This window comes from Pseudophryne corroboree, chromosome 8, assembly GCF_028390025.1.
Source record: "Pseudophryne corroboree isolate aPseCor3 chromosome 8, aPseCor3.hap2, whole genome shotgun sequence".
Classification (NCBI taxonomy): domain Eukaryota; kingdom Metazoa; phylum Chordata; class Amphibia; order Anura; family Myobatrachidae; genus Pseudophryne; species Pseudophryne corroboree.
In genome coordinates, this window is record NC_086451.1 from 401,130,469 (window position 1) to 401,151,383 (window position 20,915).

Below are 20,915 nucleotides of genomic sequence, written 5' to 3' on the forward strand. Positions count from 1 at the left end.
ACACTAGAATTTCCAGATGATGTTTAAGGGGGATGGAGAAGTAGCTTGGGATGTAGTGCTTGGAAAAGTGTTATATCTGAGCATAGAGTAGACCAAAGTTAAGTCCAAATCAGATTCAAATTCCAGTTTTATAAGACATGCTTAAGATGCTTGCTTGCAGATGGCAGGCAGTCCTGTAAGCAGACCTTTAAAGGGGATGTGGTCATGAACCCGGTTTTTTGGATCCTGGCAGTCAAAATACAAACTCTGGAAACCCGACACACCTTGGAATGCCGGCGCTGGCATCCTGACTGGGATCACATTCCCAGTGCTGGCATCCTGACACCCCGGATCCCGAACGAGACATTGCAGGCTGCTGGAGAGGTAGGCCGCAAAGTGGGAGGTTAGGATTAGGCTGTGGGGGGAAGGGTTATGTGTAGGCTGCGGTGAGGGGAGGTTAGGTTTAGGCTGCAGGAAGGGGGGTTAGGATTAAGCACCATTGGGGAGGGTTAAGGTTAGGCTAGTGGGGGGGAGAGGGAGGGTTAGCTTTATGCTGCAAGAAGTGGGAGTTGGGTTAAGGAAGCACCAGGGAGGGTTAAGGTTAGGTTATGTGTGTGGGGGGAGGGTTAGACTTAGGCTGCATGAAGGTAGGGTTAGGGGGCCATTGGGGGAAGGAAAGTGGGAGGTTAGGTTTAGGCTGCAGGGGGAAGGTTAGAGCTAGGCTGCAGTGAGGGGAGGTTAGGTTTAGGCACCCCCGGGGAGAGTTAAGCTTAGGCTGGCAGGGGGAAGGGAGGGTTATCTTTAGGCTGCAAGAAGGGAAGTTTAGGTTAAGGATGCACCAGGGAGAGTTAAGGTTAGGCTATGTGTGTGGGGGGGAGGGTTAGGTTTAAGCTGCATGAAGGTAGGGTTAGGGGGCCATTGGGGGAAGGAAAGTATCTTCCCCCTGTTGAGATTCTGAACAGCTGGATGTCGCAGTCAATATTTTGACCATTGGCATCTCAAACTCCGGCATAACGAATCCAACCCCTTTCAAGTTGTAGACTTAAGTTATAGTCACTGGGTAAGCTGGTACAAGGAGAAGAAATGTTTTATCAGTTTGTTCATCAATCTATTTATCACAGTTGCTTTTTGTTCAATAAATAGCTATGTTTGATTAACACACTATATCAAATATAATAAGCTAATGTTCTTCATGTGCTTTATTTATGTCATTCAGCTCAGAGAGAAATATGGTGATGTGTTTGTCATCTATCTTGGGTCCCGTCCAATTGTGATTGTCACTGGATACAAATTAGTGAAAGAAATCTATTTAGACAGTGGAGATGATTTCATAAATCGGGGGATCATACCATGCTGGCAACCTTTCTATAAGGATCACGGTGAGTAATATTTTTTTTTTTTTTTACATCAATAGTTTATATTGAAATTTTATACAGATATGGGGAGTACAGAAAAAAGAGTGGGGAGTATAGAAGGGGGAACATTAGAAAACGGGGAGGGGGATGTATACACCAATAACATCATACATATATTCAATAAAGATAAAGAGAGGGACACTTTAGTGAACCAGATAATATTGATCAATAAATGAACAAGAGAAAACTACATAGCAAAAGTATGTAGAGGAGAACAACCTCAAAATTAAAAACAATTTGACAAACTAGGTAATAGTATTACAGTTATCGTGACCAAGGAAACAATTAAGAGGTAGGATTCTCAGTGAGACTAAACTGGAATAGAGATGAGAGAGAGGGGTGAGATATGAGGGCAGCACCGTCTCCCGCTGTAACATCGTCATGCCAGGGTAACCTTCTCACAATGAGTGAGGAAGGGGAATAAGGAATGTATGCAGTCTCCATGGTATAAAGAAAGTGAATCTTGTGAAAAACTTTTTTAGCAGGGTGTGCTACTGACTGCTTCCAAGCCTGAGCTATAGTGGCTCTTGCAGCTATACAGATGTGTCCCAGTAAATATCTATGATGAGCTGGAACTTAGGGTAAATATGAAGCAACGCCAACATAGGGGATGGGTGTAAGGTCATTTGCAAAACTTTATTTATCAGTGTGAAAACATCTGACCAGAAAGTTCGGCGTGAGGGACATGACCAAAAAACATGAAACAAGTGGTCTATTTCCCCGCAATTCCTCCAGCAATATTGAGAGCATGAAGGCCAAAAGGAGTGTAACCTATCTGGTGTTAGATATAATCTGTTCAATAGTTTGACATGCATTTCTGAATGATTTAAACATCTATACATATGGAATGTTAAACAATACAATTTTTCCCATTGCATATCAGTTATGGTGACGTTTAAAGCTGTCTCCCAGCGTTTCTGAGCATTAGACTTTTGGGATGGAGCTAATGCTATAAGTGTATTATACCCAAAAGTTATATCTTTAGAGGAAGCAGTTAAAGAGACACGGGATAGAACATATTGAGTTATAGAGCTGGGAGGGGTTTGTGAATGGGGCAGGCTCTTAAACCAGTGTCTAATTTGGAAGTAATGAAATAGTTTGTTATGAAGGAGAGAGAATTGGTCATGTATTTGGGGAAACGTGAGGAGAGTGTTGCCATCCATCAAATCTCCTATAGAAGAAATACTGCAGGCGTTCCAAGCAGAAATATTCAAATGAGGTATTAACTTACTTAAAGCTTTCAATGAAAGTGCTGCATATGGGCAGTAAATCCTGGAAGTTTGCCTATTAGATTATCCCACACTCGTAAAGATGAAATCATAGAAGGAAAACTGGATACATTTGAGGGACAGAGGGCTTTTGAAGTCCATAGCAAGTCCTCTAGGGGGTAATCCGAACATCCAACACTCTCGACATGTCAACCGTCAATATTTTAGTTGAGCTAGCAGACAAGCGTCCTGGTATAAAACTAAATCAGGGAGAGCAAGACCTTCATGAGTATGAGGAAGGATCATTCTAGTGCGTGCTAATTTAATGCGATGGGATTTCCATAAATACTTTGTCAAAATAAGTCTGCATTTATCAAGATAATATTTAGGGAAAGAATAAGGTATGGTGCAAAACAGATACATAATCTTGGGCAATAAGGTCATTTTAAATGCAGCTAAACGTCCTAACCAGGATATTTCATATAAAAGCCAAGAGGATGTCAAAGCTTGAAAGGTAACTATCAGGGAAGGTAGATTCACATAAAAGACTTTAGCGGTCGAGGAGGGAATATGTATCCCTAGATATGTAAACAAGTCAGATTTCCAATTACGTGGGTAGCGAGAGCGCAAAGAAGCTATAACTGTATCTGACAAATTGATAGGCAAAGCGTCAGTTTTGGTTGTGTTTAATTTGTAATAGGAGACTTTGCTAAAACTATTCAGTAAAGAGTGTAGATGAGGCAGAGAGGAGGAAGGTTGTAAAACAAAGAGAAGTACATCATCAGCAAAGAGACATAGTTTATGAGAAAATTGACCACAAGGTAATCCTGGAAATGCATTGTCCAATCTAACCTTAGCAGCTAAAGGTACTATCACTAGCACAAATATCAGGGGCGAAAGAGGGCAACCCTGACGTTTACCATTAGAAATTGGGAATGTGTCTGACAGGAAGCCATTACTGAACACCCTTGCCATCGGTGAACTGTATGATGCTAGGATTGATGACAAAATCTGATCAGAAAAACCATATTTAGTTAGGACAGTGCGCATGTAAGATCAGTTCAACCTGTCGAATGCTTTCTCGGCATCCAGAGAGAGCAAAAGAAAACCATCGTCTCCAGAGGATGCATCAATCAAATGAAAGACTGTATGGGTCTTATCGGAGGCCTGCCTGCCAGGCACAAACCCAACCTGGTCCAAGTGTACCATTAAGCGTTAAGACGGGAAGCTATTATTGTAGCATATAGTTTTACATCACTATTAAGCAGTGCAATTGGACGGTAATTTTGGCAATAGGCCGGGTCCTTCCCTGGTTTAGGAATTGCTACTACTTAGGCCTCTAACATTTCTCCTTGGATGGAGCCAACATGGGTAACTTTGTTAAATAAAGAAGCCAACGTATTAGAAAACCAATCAGCAAAGGGAATATAGAAATCATTACTAAATCCATCAGGGCCAGGGGCCTTGTTTTGGGGAGTGATTTAATTACCATCTCAACTTCGAGAGAGGTCCAAGAGGCATTTGAGGAATCTAGCTGGTCGGGAGTCAGGAAGGGTAAATTAACAGAGGATAAAAAGGATTGTCTGGATTCAGCAGAAGGTTGGTGTGTTAGATGGTCAGATTGTAAATTATACAACTGTGCGTAATAATCTGCAAATTGGTTAGCAATATCTAAAGGATTTGCTAATTTAGAACCAGTAGAGGAAATAACATATTTAATCCTATTACGAGCTTGTTGAACCCATAGCCGATGTGCAAGCATTTTACCAGGCCTATTGCCAACTAAATAGAACTTTTGTCTATTGAGAGTTGCCTGAGTTTTAACAACTAAAAGTTTTTGTATTTGGCTACGAATATCAGATAATTCCTTGCGTAAGGTGTGAGTAGGGTGTCGTTTATTTTTTTATCTTCAGCTATTTTAAGTTTATCTTCTAAATCGGTTTGAAGTTGTTTGGTTTGTTGTTTAAGGGTAGCTCTGGCTTTTATAGCTGAACCACGGACCACTGCTTTAAATGCGCAACAGAAATTTTTAATAGAAGTATCAGAGGGGGAGTTTGTATCTATGTATAAAGAAATACAGTCAGAAAAGTTTTTCGCTATTGGGTCAGATAAAAGGTGGGGAGATAGTCGCCATGGTCTAGGGCAGAGGTTCTCAAACTCGGTCCTCGGGGGCACACACAGTGCATGTTTTGCAGGTAACCCAGCAGGTGCACAGGTGTATTAATTACTCACTGACACATTTTAAAAGGTCCACAGGTGGAGCTAATTATTTCACTTGCGATTCTGTGAGGAGACCTGCAAAACATGCACTGTGTGTGCCCCCGAGGACCGAGTTTGAGAACCTCTGGTCTAGGGGGTATGAATGCGTTATTGATATCCCATTTCCAATAGAGTGGTGCGTGATCGGACCAAGTGATGGGTAAAATATCTACGGAACCAGAGTGTTGTAAAGTCCATTTATCACACAATATAAGGTCAATACATGAAGAGGAATTGTGAACTGGTGAAAAAAACGTATAGTCTCTACTGGAGGGATTGTGAATGCGCCAGATGTCGTATGGATCAATCTCAGTTAAAACATTACAAAAAGCCAACGATGGGACTAGCCTATGGCTGGCTGTTGCAGGAGAAGGCTGAGTTGATTTATCCAGTTTCGGGTCAAGTACTAAATTAAAATCACCCAATAGAATTAAGGATCCGACACGTATCTTTTGAATAAATAAGCAAAGTTTTCTAATAAAGGCTACCTGATTTGAATTGGAGGCGTATAAAGACACAATAGTAACAAGCTTATTTTCCAAAGCACCTGTGAGAATCAGGTAACGACCCGATTTATCAGCATGCTGAGAATGCAGGGTGAAAGAAATATTTTTCAAAATAAAATAGCCACTCCATTCCTCCTAAATGAGCCATTAGCGAAATAACCCATGGGTTATCTCTGATCTTTAAATATAGGTGGGTTGTGAGAGGAGAAGTTGGTTTCTTGTAAGGCATCTATATCAGCTTTATATTTGTAAAAGGAGGACAAAGCTAACCTACGTTTGTTAGGGGAATTCAAACCTTTAACATTTAAAGTAGAGATGAGCGGGTTCGGTTTTACTCAGCATTACTCGGATTTACTCGGTTCTCAAAATGACATCTTATTGGCTCACGGGTCTCTTGTTTTGGGTAGCCATTAAGATTCCGTTTTGAGAATGAGTAAATCTGAATAAAACACAAACCCACTCATCTCTAGGTTAAAGAGACAATTCCTACCATAACGGTTTAGTCAAAAAACTTTGGAACTGGTGACATCCCATAGGGGAGGGGGAGGAAGTAAGAGAGAACAGATAAGGGAAATAGAAAAAGAAGAAAAACAAAATGACCCAGTATATCAGGTCTGCATTGCTACTGTAGGGGAAAAAGAATACAGTAGATAATAGGGGGGGCAAGTGGCCTTGGCATGCCACCCAGGGTCAAACAGGGATAACTGAAAACATATACAAATAAGGGTAAGGAAGGCCCATCTCTAACCACAGTAATGTGGTATATGAAAAGGAAATCTATAGCCTTATAAAGGATGTAGCCTTCATTTGCAATCCCAGTTAAAATACCAATATAATCTAAATGAAAACATAATCTAGACATATAGTAAAGATAGACATTTAGAACCAACATAAAGAATTTTAAACTTTTTCAACGAACCATAGCAATCAATACTACAAATCGAACCTGTATGAAACAGTATATCTCTAAGAGGGTATAGTAAAACAAGTAATGGAAATGGTTACAGAGCTTATTCAGGTAGTAGACCATTCCGACCGAGGCGGGGGACTTCTTTATGAAGCCGTCGGCAATTTTACAGAAATGTCCCAGTCCGCAAGCAATTTTACTCCGGCCTCCAAATCAGATATAATAAACAAGGAACTGTCATAGGTAGTTATCAATTTCACTGGAAATCCCCATCTGTAGCGGATCTCTCGAGCTCAGAGGGCAGATGTAATAGGGGCCAATTATTGTCTTTTAGAGATAGTAAATGTGGAGAAATCCTGGTAGATTTGTAATCTGCCTAGAATTTCAGAGTCTTCTGCGTCCCACACTGCCTGAAGAATACGCTCCTTAATAGTGAAGAAATGTACTCGTAGTAAATGTTATGAGCCACGGCTGTGGCTCATTCCTGTTTTGCATGTCGGTTAGGTATTTTATGTTATACTTCTGTTTATGTTCCCCGTGGGTGTCATGGGGTGCTTGGAGCTCTCCCTTAAGGAGACGATACTGTTATGAACCACAGGTAGTGGTTCATTCCTATTTTTATGTTTATAGTTCTCTTGCAGGCCAGGATTTCCCTTTGCTCTGGTTTAGAGGATTATTGTTTGCTGTCAGTGGTCAGTCTGTGTAATTGCAGTCTGTTCCCATGTGTTCAGCCTCACCTGGCTGCTAATTGCATCTTGTCAGTTTGGAGTCATGCAACAGGGCAGCTGCATGACATAATTAATTAGGCCTCTCTGTTATATGCTGGCTGAGTGCAATTCACAGATGCTGGTGATATTTCTAGGTTTCCAGTCTGCTTGAGTTCTGAGCTTGTTCCTGCCAGTTCCTGAGCTCCTGTGTAGCAGTGTCTATCGAGCTGCTTCCTGTGTCGATTCCTGTGTCAGTCCCTGTGTCGATTCCTGTGTCTCATCCCGTGTCCTGCCGTGAAGCATTCCTGTCCAGAAGTCCTGTGGCTTTGCCTATGCCTGGTCGAGTTTCTGGCTTCTTGGTGTCCACCGGTCTGTCGTTTGGGATTCTGCCTGTCCTCCAGTTCTGAGAGTCTGTGTCGGCAGCATTGGGGGTTCCTGTCCGTTTGCCAGTATTCGTACCGGTTCCATGTGTAGCGGCTCTGCCGCGTCCGTCGGCCTAGGCCGCTGTGTTCCGTTATTATTTCTGTCACTGGTGTTTTGCAGAGGGTTCTGCTTATGCTGTCACTGCCGGTACACAAAAGTATTGTGTCGGCGTGTGGTCAGCATTTCCTTTGTTGTTCTTTTCCTTTGGCGGCAAGCCGCACATACTTTGGTTTTAGGTTTGTTAGTAGCCCCTGGCCTTGTTGTTTAGTTAGAGGGCCCCTTGTTATCACCCTGTCTCGGTTCACTCTTTGTCTCTCATTAAGACCTGAGGGGGCATCGAAGTTGGGCAGACGTAATCCGCCCTTCAAACGCGGCTGCCATGGGCTCAAGCAACCATAGTCTCGCAAGAGTGTACTGACAGCACGGGCGAGACAACGGAGATAGGGCGCCAGGGGCTATTCCCTTTCCATTCCCCTTTCCCAGCATTACGTCCTGGTGCTCTGGACTCACTTCATAACATCTCCCTTGTTCTGAGCACCAGGAACCTAACATTATCACCAGCCATACCACAAAAAAGAAATAAAACTTTTTTCTTTTTTGGCCCAGTCCAGTGTCTAGTTTAGAATCCAGTCCTGTCTAGAATTCAGTGTGCAGAATCCAGTCCGGTGTTTAGAATCCAGTCCGGTGTTTAGAATCCAGTCCGGTGTTTAAAAAATAACCAGTCTTGTTTTGTCTAGTTTTAAAATTCAGTCTTGCCTTGTCTAGTCTTGCCTTGTCTAGTCTTGCCTTGTCTAGTCTTGCCTTGTCTTGTCTAGTTTTAAATCCTCCTATGTCTACTATGCAAGCCCTGCAGGCATCTCTCTCAGCCCTGAACTCTGCTTTCAGTGCTTTGAGACCAGAGCGACTAGATGTTTTGCAGCAATCTTTAAAGCAACTGCAAAACCTTCTGACTAAAATCTTGCTCATCTTGCCAGAAGTCGTTGAGAGTACATCTATCTCTAAAGAGACTCTTGTTCACAGTATGGTGACAAGAGAATCCTCTGGTTTAATTGAAGAGAAAAGGTTTAAAAGTTTTCTGCGGCCCAGGCTCTCAGAAGAGGAGCGTCTGCATCGCAGAAACTTAAACTTATGCCTATATTGTGGGGGTTTAGGCCACTATTTGCAGACCTGTGAGTTGCGCAAGCCAAAGTGGGGTGACGAGTCTTGCCCTCTGGCCAAGTTGAGTCAGGATACAAGACCTACTCCTGTCTCTACTGTGGCAGAGGTACTTGTCACACAACCCACACTAAAAAGCTCTCTGTCCTATAATTGGGGTCCTTGGGCAAGGGAGCCCCATTATAGATTCAGGAATCAAAAGAGAATGTTTCTCTCAACTCTTGAGGTTCCTGTCGAAGCAGAGTTGCAAGCCCCTGGAGTGGTGCCCGATGCCCAGGTTCCTGGAGTGGTGCCCGATGCCCATGTTCCTGGAGTGGTGCCCGTTGCCCAGGGTCCTGGAGTGGTGCCCGTTGCCCAGGGTCCTGGAGTGGTGCCCATTGCCCAGGGTCCTGGAGTGGTGCCCGTTGCCCAGGGTCCTGGAGTGGTGCCCGTTGCCCAGGGTCCTGGAGTGGTGCCCGTTGCCCAGGGTCCTGGAGTGGTGCCCGTTGCCCAGGGTCCTGGAGAGGTGCCCGATGCTCAGGATCTTGGTGCGGTAGCCAATGCCCAGAGTGCTGGAGCGGTGCCCGACGCCCAGAGTGCTGGAGCGGTGCCCGATGCCCAGAGTGCTGGAACGGTACCCGATGCCCAGAGCGCTGGAGCGGTACCCGATGCTCTAGCTTATAGAGGGACATCAAATATTATAGCTCAGGTTTCCATACCAGAAGGGGTCTCAGAAGCTGTTATCCCAGGTAGGGACTTGAAGAGCGCAACCCCAGAAAGGGTATCTAAAACCATAGTTCTAGAAGGGAACTCGAGAAGCAAAACCCCAGAAGGGATCTTTGAAGTAATATCCCCAAGTGGGGTCTCGAGAGATGCAGCCTCAAAGAAGGGTCTAGAGGTCGCTTTCCCAGGAAAGAACTTAAGAGGCATAGCATTTGTGGAGGTTCTGAAGGTTATAGCTTCAGCAAAAGTCCCGGAAGTCATAGTCCCGGGAGAAGTTTCGATAATTATCGACTCAGAGAGGGAGGCCAATGGCTCACTCCCAGTGAGGGAAGCCGATGGCTCGGTCCTAGTGAGGGAGGCCGATGGCTCGGTCCCAGTGGGGGAGGCCGACGGCTCGGTCCCAGTAAAAGAATCCGAGGTGCTGACCCCAGCGGGGTTCCCGGAGGCCACTGCCCCAGCGGGGTTCCCGGAGGCCACTGCCCCAGCGGGGTTCCCGGAGGCCACTGCCCCGTGTGGGGTTCAGAAAGTCACTGCCCCTGGTGGGGTTCAGAGAGTCTCAGCCTCGAGTAAGGTCAATAGTGACCAGGTCCTAGCAAAGCACTCCAGTCAGTCAGATGGGAAGGAAACACATCCTGACTCTGTTGATATCTCAACATCCATAATCTTTGATGGGGACTTAGCCCAATTTCTGGCGCTTTACAAACACTATTACATTATTATGTTGTCTAGACCATTTCTGGGCATCACTTCAGAAAACCTTGTGCTCTATCTGATTTATTCTTTTAGAGGAGAGCCTTTTGAGTGGGCGACCAGCCTAATGAAAGCTGAAGATCCCATTCTTCAGGATCCTCCAGCATTCAGTGATGCAATTATTAAAAGATATGGTTCCAAAGAAATTGGTTCAGGTTCCTCTAAGTCACCCGTCTTGTCTGCTGAGAGTCCACCAAATACTGTAAACTCGGCACAAGAGTCTCAGCCCGTTGTTTTGACTGCAGGATGTGCTTTTCTGACTTCTTCTTCTAATAGGAGTACTTTGCCTGAAAGTTCAGCTCCCAAGGGTAAGAAACCTATCTCTGATTTGAACGCAGCCTTGCTGGGTGGTACCATCAGTTCAGACAATGTTTGGGGAATTACCTTGGTCAGACCTAAAGAGCTTTGTAAAAAGAAGAAGAAGAAAAATAAATAATTTTTGACTCTTGCCTTGATAAAAAAAAAAAAAAAAATCCTTGTCTTGTGTCCAGTGGCCACCGTCAAGGGGAGGGCACTGTTACAAGCTGTTGTTACAGCTTGTTTCTGTTTTCTTGTCTGTTAGACCAGTGTGTCAGGTTTTTTTTTGTATCCCTTGTTTTGGATAGTCTGTATTTTGGGGTCCTTTGACCCCTCCTTAAGGGGGGGGTACTGTTATGAGCCACGGCTGTGGCTCATTCCTGTTTTGCATGTCGGTTAGGTATTTTATGTTATACTTCTGTTTATGTTCCCCGTGGGTGTCATGGGGTGCTTGGAGCTCTCCCTTAAGGAGAGGATGCTGTTATGAACCACAGGTAGTGGTTCATTCCTATTTTTATGTTTATAGTTCTCTTGCAGGCCAGGATTTCCCTTTGCTCTTGTTTAGAGGATTATTGTTTGCTGTCAGTGGTCAGTCTGTGTAATTGCAGTCTGTTCCCATGTGTTCAGCCTCACCTGGCTGCTAATTGCATCTTGTCAGTTTGGAGTCATGCAACAGGGCAGCTGCATGACATAATTAATTAGGCCTCTCTGTTATATGCTGGCTGAGTGCAATTCACAGACGCTGGTGATATTTCTAGGTTTCCAGTCTGCTTGAGTTCTGAGCTTGTTCCTGCCAGTTCCTGAGCTCCTGTGTAGCAGTGTCTGTCGAGCTGCTTCCTGTGTCGATTCCTGTGTCAGTCCCTGTGTCGATTCCTGTGTCTGATCCCGTGTCCTGCCGTGAAGTGTTCCTGTCCAGAAGTCCTGTGGCTTTGCCTATGCCTGGTCGAGTTTCTGGCTTCTTGGTGTCCACCGGTCTGTCGTTTGGGATTCTGCCTGTCCTCCAGTTCTGAGAGTCTGTGTCGGCAGCATTGGGGGTTCCTGTCCGTTTGCCAGTATTCGTACCGGTTCCGTGAGTAGCGGCTCTGCCGCGTCCGTCGGCCTAGGCCGCTGTATTCCGTTATTATTTCTGTCACTGGTGTTTTGCAGAGGGTTCTGCTTATGCTGTCACCGCCGGTACACAAAAGTATTGTGTCGGCGTGTGGTCAGCATTTCCTTTGTTGTTCTTTTCCTTTGGCGGCAAGCCGCACATACTTTGGTTTTAGGTTTGTTAGTAGCCCCTGGCCTTGTTGTTTAGTTAGAGGGCCCCTTGTTATCACCCTGTCTCGGTTCACTCTTTGTCTCTCATTAAGACCTGAGGGGGCATCGAAGTTGGGCAGACGTAATCCGCCCTTCAAACGCGGCTGCCATGGGCTCAAGCAACCATAGTCTCGCAAGAGTGTACTGACAGCACGGGCGAGACAACGGAGATAGGGCGCCAGGGGCTATTCCCTTTCCATTCCCCTTTCCCAGCATTACGTCCTGGTGCTCTGGACTCACTTCATAACATCTCCCTTGTTCTGAGCACCAGGAACCTAACAGTAACGTATCTCTAGGTGAAGAAGTAGGTAAAGAACGAGGTTTAGACAGGCGATGTATCCGATCAATAAGCAGTTCTGAGTCTCCTATGTTGGGTAGCAGATTACAGAACAATGACATAGCAAAATCCAGCAGTTCCATTAGCTACGGAATCAGGTAATCCACATATTTTTATAGTGTTCCATCTGGAATGATCCTCCATAGCCACCATTTTCTTTTTGAATGCTTCCAGTTCACTTTGTTGGTGATCATGAGCAGTAATGAGGTCATTGTGTGATGCCACTAGCTCCTCCATTTCAGGGCCGAAACTAGGATTTTCTTCACCCGGGGCAAGGCAATAGTTTGCGCCCCCCCAAAAAAAAAAACCAAAAAACAACAGTAAAACAAACCCTGTCAGACTAAAATATCAGATTACCAGGAAATTTGAAAAAAGTAGATACTATTGGACAATATTCCCCTATGTGCATCAAATGCCCTACAGTATGCATCACATGCCCTGCCAGTGTGTTCAACTACATGATCCACTGTGTGTCCCCATACATTGCACTATATCATAACACTTCGTCACTGCACTACATTCTCCTATCCACTGCACTACATCACTATACTACATCCCCTACACACTGAACTACATCACTACACTACATGCCCCTATGCTCTGCACTACATACCCTATATGCTACACTACATCACTACACTACATCCCCTTATATGCTACACCACATCAGTGCACTACATGCCCCTATATACTGCAATACATTACTACACTACATACCCAATATGGTACACTATATCACTACACTACATCCCCCTATAAGCTACACCAAATCCCCCAATCTGGGAGGCAAAGTGGAGCTTGATACTGCTAACTGAGAGCACAGTGCACTTCTATAGCTTGTACAGTGCACCGCACGCTAGTCGCAGCACTGCATGGCAAAGAAGAGAGTTTAAGACAGTAGCTGGCATAGAAGAGATCCCAGGTACTGGAGCTCACCTGCACAGCATTGGAGCCAGCTGTGGGCAGGCAGGTGGGTCAGAGACATTGCCAAGGGTGCTGTCTGGTACCTCACTGGAGCAGCACAGCACTGCCGGTAAAAAAAACCCTGTTCCTCTGTAACTCCTTGGCGCCCCCTCAAATCCTGCACCAGGGGCACGTACCCCCTTGCCCCCCCCCCCCCCCCTAGTTATGGCCCTGCTCCATTTTCTGTTCAATGTTAGCCATCCTATTACCAATAGCTGAGAGTTCGACCTTGACTTCACGTATAGCAGCTTTCAGGTCTTGAGAAAGATCCGATTTAAAGCCCGCCAAGACCTGGCAGAGGGTTTTCACCGTGAGGGGGTTCTCAGAGTTGGGATCTACACCTGGTACCTTGAAGGAACTGGTCGGGTCATTCTGATTAGAATGTTTGGTAGGAGGAACAGGATTTCCTTGCCCTGAGGGCGATGACCTTGGGTGCTTCTGAATCGAAAAAGAAATTGGAGGAGGGAGCGTTCCCTTAGTTTTCTTGTGTGGCATGATGAAAGAGACAGAAAGGAAGCTGATGGAAAAGTAAGTGGAAGGAGGCCTTAGAGGGAGGTATGGTATAGAGTTGAGGGGATATCGGTTCTAAGATGAAGCCATCTATTCAGCAAGAAGACCCTGGCATGGAAGGCACAGACAGGAGATCACATCTCTCACTCACTGTGAGAATGCATTGCCATGTAGTAGCTTAATAGCAAGCAGAAGTAGACTGTGGAAGTGCCAGGGAGAATAATATAACAGGCCGGATTTGTTTATTCACAGTGCCTTCCAGTGAAAGGGCAGTATGTAACTTTACAGTATGAGCAATAGCAACTGCATTGCGGAGTATGAAGATGGCCGCCGTCAATGCCACAGCTAGGGGATTCCACGCTTTCAGCCTCTGCCTATAGGCAATTGCTGGGGGTCTGCAGCAATGAGCCAAGGGGAAAATGGAAGTGGTAGGCCGCCTCAGAACTTCACTGGCCGTGCTCTGGTTCTGGAGCTCACGCCAGGGCCGTCCCCAAACTCAAGGCCCCCGCTGCATCACACAGAGCCCCGTTGTATCCAGCAGATTGCAGTAGCACTGGGTCTCCAGCTGCCGCTCCATGGTCATGGAGCTCAACTGCAGGAGAGATGACCTCGGCTGCTAGAGGGTCACTGCTGGGCCACCAGTAGCTCCCCGATATGCAGGAGATCAGCATGGCGGCGGGCAAGAGGAGGAAGCTGCGGCGCGAGGCAGACGGGACCCGCGCCAGGAAGGTGAGGGTGTCGCTGTGGGGAAAGTCCTGGGCGGTTGGGAGCCTCCTTCGGTGATTCAGCAGTAAGGCTCCTGGGCACAGATGAGGGAGGGATGTGGGGCTGATCAGCGGGCAACACAACTTTGTGTCCACGGGAGGAGTTCACCGACTCCTGGCTCCTATAAAAATCTAGCTCCTGGCTTCTGTGGGGTGTGCAGCCCCCCCCCCCCCCCCCCCGGCTCCGAGACCATGCACATTTGGATCAGACAGGAGAAGGGAACTGCAGATGGTGTGGAGGGAGCCAAACGTGGGCGAAAGAGGTGCTGCAAATGGCTTATAATTATCAAAAGCCTGGAGCTCCACATAAGCATGTCTGTCCTAGTCACTGTTCAGGCCACGCCCCTCAGTAATAATTATTTTAATAACATATTCTAGTTTTTTTAAGAAGGAATTTTCCATTTCTATTATAAACACATTTATTGGGGGAGATTCAAATGTTTGAAAAGTCGGTTGGGTGTCTGTTTTTTCCTGTCTATTAGATAGGAAAAAACAGACTCCCAACTGACTTTTCAAACATTTGAATCTCCCCTATTGAATCACTTTACAGTACTGCTTCTATAACTTGCATTCTGCAAATACAAAGACACCTGCCCCGAGGTTACCATTTTGTCTATAATGTAAGCCTGGTCACATAAATGCACATTTTTTTTGGAACTCTTGGTTATTTTCAGTCAATGTGTAGACCCACAAACAATTATCCTTAAAGATTAAGGGCCTAATTCAGATCTGATCACAGCAGCAAATTTGTTGGCTAATGATCAAAACCATGGGGGTCATTCCAAGTTGATCGCTCGCTAGCTATTTTTTGCAGCGCTGCGAATAGATAGACGCCGCCTATAGGGGAGTGTATTTTTGCTTTGCAAGTGTGCGAACGCTTTTGCAGCCGAGCGGTACAAAAAAGTTTTGTGCAGTTTCTGAGTTGCCCAGGACTTAATCAGCCACTGCGATCAATTCAGTCTGTTTTTGTCCGGAATTGACGTCAGACACCCGCCCTGCAAACGCTTGGACACGCCTACATTTTTCCAAACACTCCCAGAAAACGGTCAGTTGACACCCACAAATGCCCTCCTCCTGTCAATCTCCTTGCGATCGGCTGTGCGAATGGATTCATCGTTAAATCCATCGCTCAGCAATGATCTGCTTTGTACCCGTACGACATGCCTGCGCATTGCGGTGCATGCGCAGTTGTGACCTGATTGCAGCGATGCGAAAAATGGCAGCGTGCGATCAACTCGTAATGACCTCCCATATGCAGTGTAGGGGGGGGGCAGATATAACGTGCAGAGAGAGAGTTGGGTGGGGTGTGTGTAAACTGAAATCTAAATTGCAGTGTAAAGATAAAGCAGCCAGTATTTACCCTGCCCAGAAACAAAATAACTTACTCAAATCTAACTCTCACTGCACATGTTATATCTGCCTCCCCTGCAGCGCACATGGGGGGTCATTACGAGTTGATTGCAAGGTAGCAATTTTTTGCAGCCGTGCAATCAGATAGTCACTGCCTATGGGGGAGTGTATTGTAGCTTAGCAAGTGTGCGATCGCTTGTGCAGGGGAGCTGTGCAAAAAGTTTTTGTGCAGTTTCTGAGTAGCTCTGAACTTACTCAGCCACTGCAATCACTTCAGCCTGTCAGGTCCCGGAATTGACGTCAGACACCCGCCCTGCAAACGCCTGGACATGCCTGTGTTTTCCACGGCACTCCCAGAAAACTGTCAGTTGCCACCCAGAAACGCCTTCTTGCTGTTAATCACCTTGCGATCACCTTCTCCCACGCTGCCCGTTGTTTCCCGTCGCCGGTCAGTGGCAAGCCTGCACATTGCGGTCACGGCACGTGCGCAGTTCAGGCCCGATTGCACTGCTGTGAACAACTGCAGCGTGGGATCGGGTCAGAATGACCCCCATTGTTTTGCCCATTAGCTAACAAATTTGCTGCTGCGATCAGATCTGAAATATTTTTATTTATTAACAGTTTCTTATATAGCGCAGCAAATTCTGTTTAACTTTACAATTGGACATAATCAGAAGACAAAACTGGGTAAAAACAAACAGTCATAAAGGTAGGAGGACCCTGCTCGCAAGCTTACAATATATGGGGAAATAGGCATTGATAGACAAAGGTAGGTGCTAGCTATTGCATAGTTGTCCACTAGATTGCAAAGGTTTTTGGTGGGCTACATGATAACACATCACAACAGTGATGAACCAGAGTTAGGAGGAAGGGAGAGTGTAGAAACAAAACATGTGGGGGATATGTGTGGACTGTACTGTGGGGATATAATTGGATAGGAAAGCTATGAAGGTAATGTGAGCCGAGCGGTTCTAGAATTTGAAAAGCTTGTCTGAATAGGTGAGTTTTCAGGGAACGCTTAAAGGTTTGAAGACTAGAGGAGAGCCTTATTGTACGTGGTAGGGCATTCCTCAGAGTGGATGCAGCCCGATGATAGTCCTGTAAATGTGCATGGAAGCAAGTAATGAGTGTGGATGATAGACATAGATCTTGTGAAGAGCAAAGAGGACGGGTTGGTAGACATTTTGAGATAAGCAAAGAGATTTATGTTGGTGTAGTATGGTTAATAGCTTTGTGTGTAAGTAACAGTATTTTATATTGAATACGGTAGAATAAAAGTAGCCAGTGGAGGGACTGACATAGTGGGTCTGCCGACGATGAACGTCTAGCGAGGAATATTAGCCTCGCAGCTGCATTCAGAATGAATTGTAATGGTGAGAGTCCTAAATTCATCTGAATCACATTATAATAATAAGATGGGAAGGCCAAGTGAACACTTATGGCACATTGTAAGACAAAATACCTTTATTTTCAAATCTGGCTATTCAGCATAAGTTTGAATAAACCGGATTTGTATCATTTGATCTTGTAAATGTGTTGCCAATTTGTCACCTTTGGAAATACAGACAGACAGATAGTAAAATTCTGCATTCTGTCACTGCAAATAACTACAGATAGTTATACAGGTTGAGTATCCCTTATCCAAAATTCTAAATCCCACATTTTTGGGTCCCCTACGCTGTATTGAAAGATGAATATGCAGATAATCCAACATAACCCCCTTCATCCCGATACATAATATGCTACTGCCAAACTTCCCATTCAACTATTGTAGTGTAGATGCCTGTGTTGAATTCATTAATTGATGAGCAGCATTTTTTATTAAGCACCAATTAATTCAGCACAACTGGCCAAAATATCTTATTAGGTTGGATATAAAAGGGCAAACATTTTGTATTAGATGGAAGGTGTCACACTTGGGATGCCGGCGGTCAGAATACTGATAGTAGCATCCCAATGAGCAGGATCCCAACACCTGGAAGATAAGTATGCCAACCCTCCCCTTCCACCCTGCTAACCCCAACCATCTCCCCTTTCCCCACCACAGCCTATCTCTAATGGTTCTCGTGGTGCCTAAACCTAATACTTCATCCCCCCCAGCCTACACCTAACCCTCCCACTCCAGCACCCTAATCCTCCCTGATGGTGCCTAACCCTAACCCCCCTCCCCACAGTCTAAACCTAAATTCCCACCCCCCACAGCCTAGCATACTTACTTTTAGGATGCCGGCAGTCAGGATTTTAGCATGGGCATTCCGACCAGTGTCGGGATTCCGTCACTGCCAGCACCCCAGTATGCTGACCGGATCCCTCTTGCTCTTTGCTCTACATATGTATTTGATAGTTTTTGTCATAGGGGCCCCCTCAAGTTTGTTGCCCAGGGGCCCCCACAAGCCTTAATTCGGTCCTGTACTACGCACATACATTTTGACAACATCAAATAATGTGATACCTTCTAATCCCTAAAATGCAAGCTAAGGTACCTACCTACTTGACTTTGATATACCATAAAAAGGAGACAGTGCAGATTATACACATTAGTAAATGGTGTGAGATTACATTGAACTAAAATAAAATTATTACAATACACATCTAAAATAAGTTTAGGTACTGGTACACATAATAAACACATGGTTCTGGCGTAAACATAGGTGTGCGCACAGGGGGTGCCTGGTGCGCACAGGCACCCCCTAATGTCCAGAACCCCCACCCCGCACGCCTGTTGCTGCTGCCACCGATTCCAGTCTCAGTCTGACGCTGAACTTGGAGGGAGTAGAGCGCTGTGCGCGTCTCTCCTGCCCCTCACTGTGTGTCCCTGTCTCCGGCAGTCATTTACAATGTCTCTCGGCTGTCAGCCAATCAGAGCTCGCAGGCCAGCTCTTGATTGGCTCACAAGCCAGCGCCATATTTCAAATGGCCGCCGGAGACAGCCAGGGACTCAGTGAAGTGAGGCACAGGAGAGACACGCGCTGCGCTCTCCTCCACTCAGGGGCAGAGACGGAAGTCATTGTCACTGGCAACAGAGGAGGGTGAGCACAAGTGGGGGCAAGTGTGTATCTGGCACCGCTGGGGCAAGTGTGTATCTGGCACCGCTGGGGGTATTGAGTAAGGTGCACCGCGGGGGCATATGTTTATATTGCTTTGAGTGCCAATAGGCGGTGCTAGATACGCCCAATAGGTGGTGCCAAACACACCCCTCTGACGGTCACCCCCTAATAAAATGTTCTGTGCACGCCTATGGGCGTAAACATGTATTAATGTACATCCATACATACAAAAGGTCAACCCTGAGCTTGATTGTTGTATAGTAAATTGCCAATAGTCAGTAGCCACTGTGGAAATTATAAAAAAAGAAATGTTCTTTGCTTAGAATGGAGGAATAAATTACCGTGTCCACATGTAGGTGTAAATTTACTAAGATGGGAGTTCTATTTAAGATGGGATGTTGTCCATAGCAACCAATCAGATTGTACTTCTCATTTATTTAGCACCTTCTAGAAGATAATACCTGGAATCTGATTGGTTGCTATGGGCAACATCCAATCTTAAATAGAACTCCCGTCTTAGTAAATTTTCCTGTAATAGTCAGGGATGTGTGGTGAGCTAAATTGCTCAAGAGGCACTGGCTAGAACCAGAGCCAGATTTACACTAAATATATAAGAGCCAAAGGGTACGTCTGGGCATTGGGGGTCATTCCGAGTTGTTCGCTCGGTAAATTTCTTCGCATCGCAGTGATTTTCTGCTTAGTGCGCATGCGCAATGTCCGCACTGCGACTGCGCCAAGTAAATTTGCTATGCAGTTAGGAATTTTACTCACGGTTTTTTCTTCGTTCTGGTGATCGTAATGTGATTGACAGGAAGTGGGTGTTTCTGGGCGGAAACTGGCCGTTTTATAGGTGTGTGTGAAAAAACGCTACCATTTCTGGGAAAAACGCGGGAGTGGCTGGAGAAACGGAGGAGTGTCTGGGCGAACGCTGGGTGTGTTTGTGACGTCAAACCAGGAACGACAAGCACTGAACTGATCGCAGATGCCGAGTAAGTCTCGAGTTACTCAGAAACTGCACAGAGATGTCTTATCGCAATATTGCGAATCTTTCGTTCGCAATTTTGATAAGCTAAGATTCACTCCCAGTAGGCGGCGGCTTAGCGTGTGCAAAGCTGCTAAAAGCAGCTTGCGAGCGAACAACTCGGAATGACCCCCATTATACACAGGTGCAGCAGTATATACATGTGGGCATTATACACAGGTGCAGCAGTATAAACTCCTGGAAATTTGCTGAGTTTTGATCAGAAATGTGCGTGAAAAGATAGGCAGGGGAGGCATTACCTCACCTGCCATAGACTTTTTACTGCAGAGTTTTAGCTATAAAAATGTTTAGAATAATGCAAAGAAAATATTTCAAACATATTCTTTGTATTTTTCATATAATTAACACGGTCAAAACTCTGGCACAAACGTTAGTATGACAGGAAAAGCTTTGCCTCACCTGCCTCACCCCACTGCACGACACTGCTAATAGTCCAGATAATAAGGCGGCGAGGTACCAAGAGGGGAAATGCAGTCAGAGTATGTGGGTGATGGGGGGGGGGGTATTCAAAGGTTTGGGTCTACTGTAGGTATACACCAGGATAATAAACTAATATTTCAATTTGGTTATTTATATATACAGTCTATCTATCTATCTATCTATCTATCTATCTATCTATCTATCTATCTCTCTAATCTATGAACAATGGGGGTAATTCTGAGTTGATCGTAGCAGGATTTTTGTTAGCAGTTGGGCAAAACCATGTGCACTGCAGGGGGGGGGGGCAGATATAACGTGCAGAGAGAGTTAGATTTGGGTGTGGTGTGTTCAATCTGCAATCTAAATTGCAGTGTAAAAATAAAGCAGCCAGTATTTACCCTGCACAGAAACAAAATAACCCACCCAAATCTAACTCTCTCTGCACATGTTATATCTGCCTCCCCTGCAGTGCACATGGTTTTGCCCAACTGCTTACAAAAATCCTGCTGCGATCAACTCAGAATTACCCCCTATAGGTTTTGATTAAGCCTGTGCATAGAATATGAATTCATTCATTCTCTCTCAGAGCAAATTGTCTGGTCTCTACATTTACTCTGAAATCTCCAGACATTACAATACGAAAAGTAGGCAACTATGATCTGTATTAAAATACTTGTATTTTATGTATATATATTATTTTAACCATTGTTATGCCCAGATATGTTAAGTAAAGTTTCTGTCAGGAATTGCAATTTTTTTGGATCCAAAACAGTAGCCGAGTATGTATTGCTGGAGGTCATGTAATAGAAACTTTGAGGTTTAATTAAGTCTCTCCGCATAGGTAATTACAACAAACATTTTTATTAGATAACTTCAAA

The 20,915-nt window shown here is 45.2% G+C and overlaps 1 protein-coding gene across 2 annotated transcripts in view; it reads left to right on the top strand.

The window, feature by feature from the left end:
* Positions 1-20,915, top strand: part of LOC134949297 (cytochrome P450 2G1-like) — a 182,438-nt gene that overhangs the window by 16,005 nt on the left and 145,518 nt on the right. For both annotated transcript variants that reach the window (XM_063937792.1, XM_063937793.1), the window contains exon 2: positions 1,196-1,358. In XM_063937792.1, the coding sequence (XP_063793862.1) occupies positions 1,196-1,358 (163 nt within the window). The remainder of the gene's footprint in view (positions 1-1,195; positions 1,359-20,915) is intronic.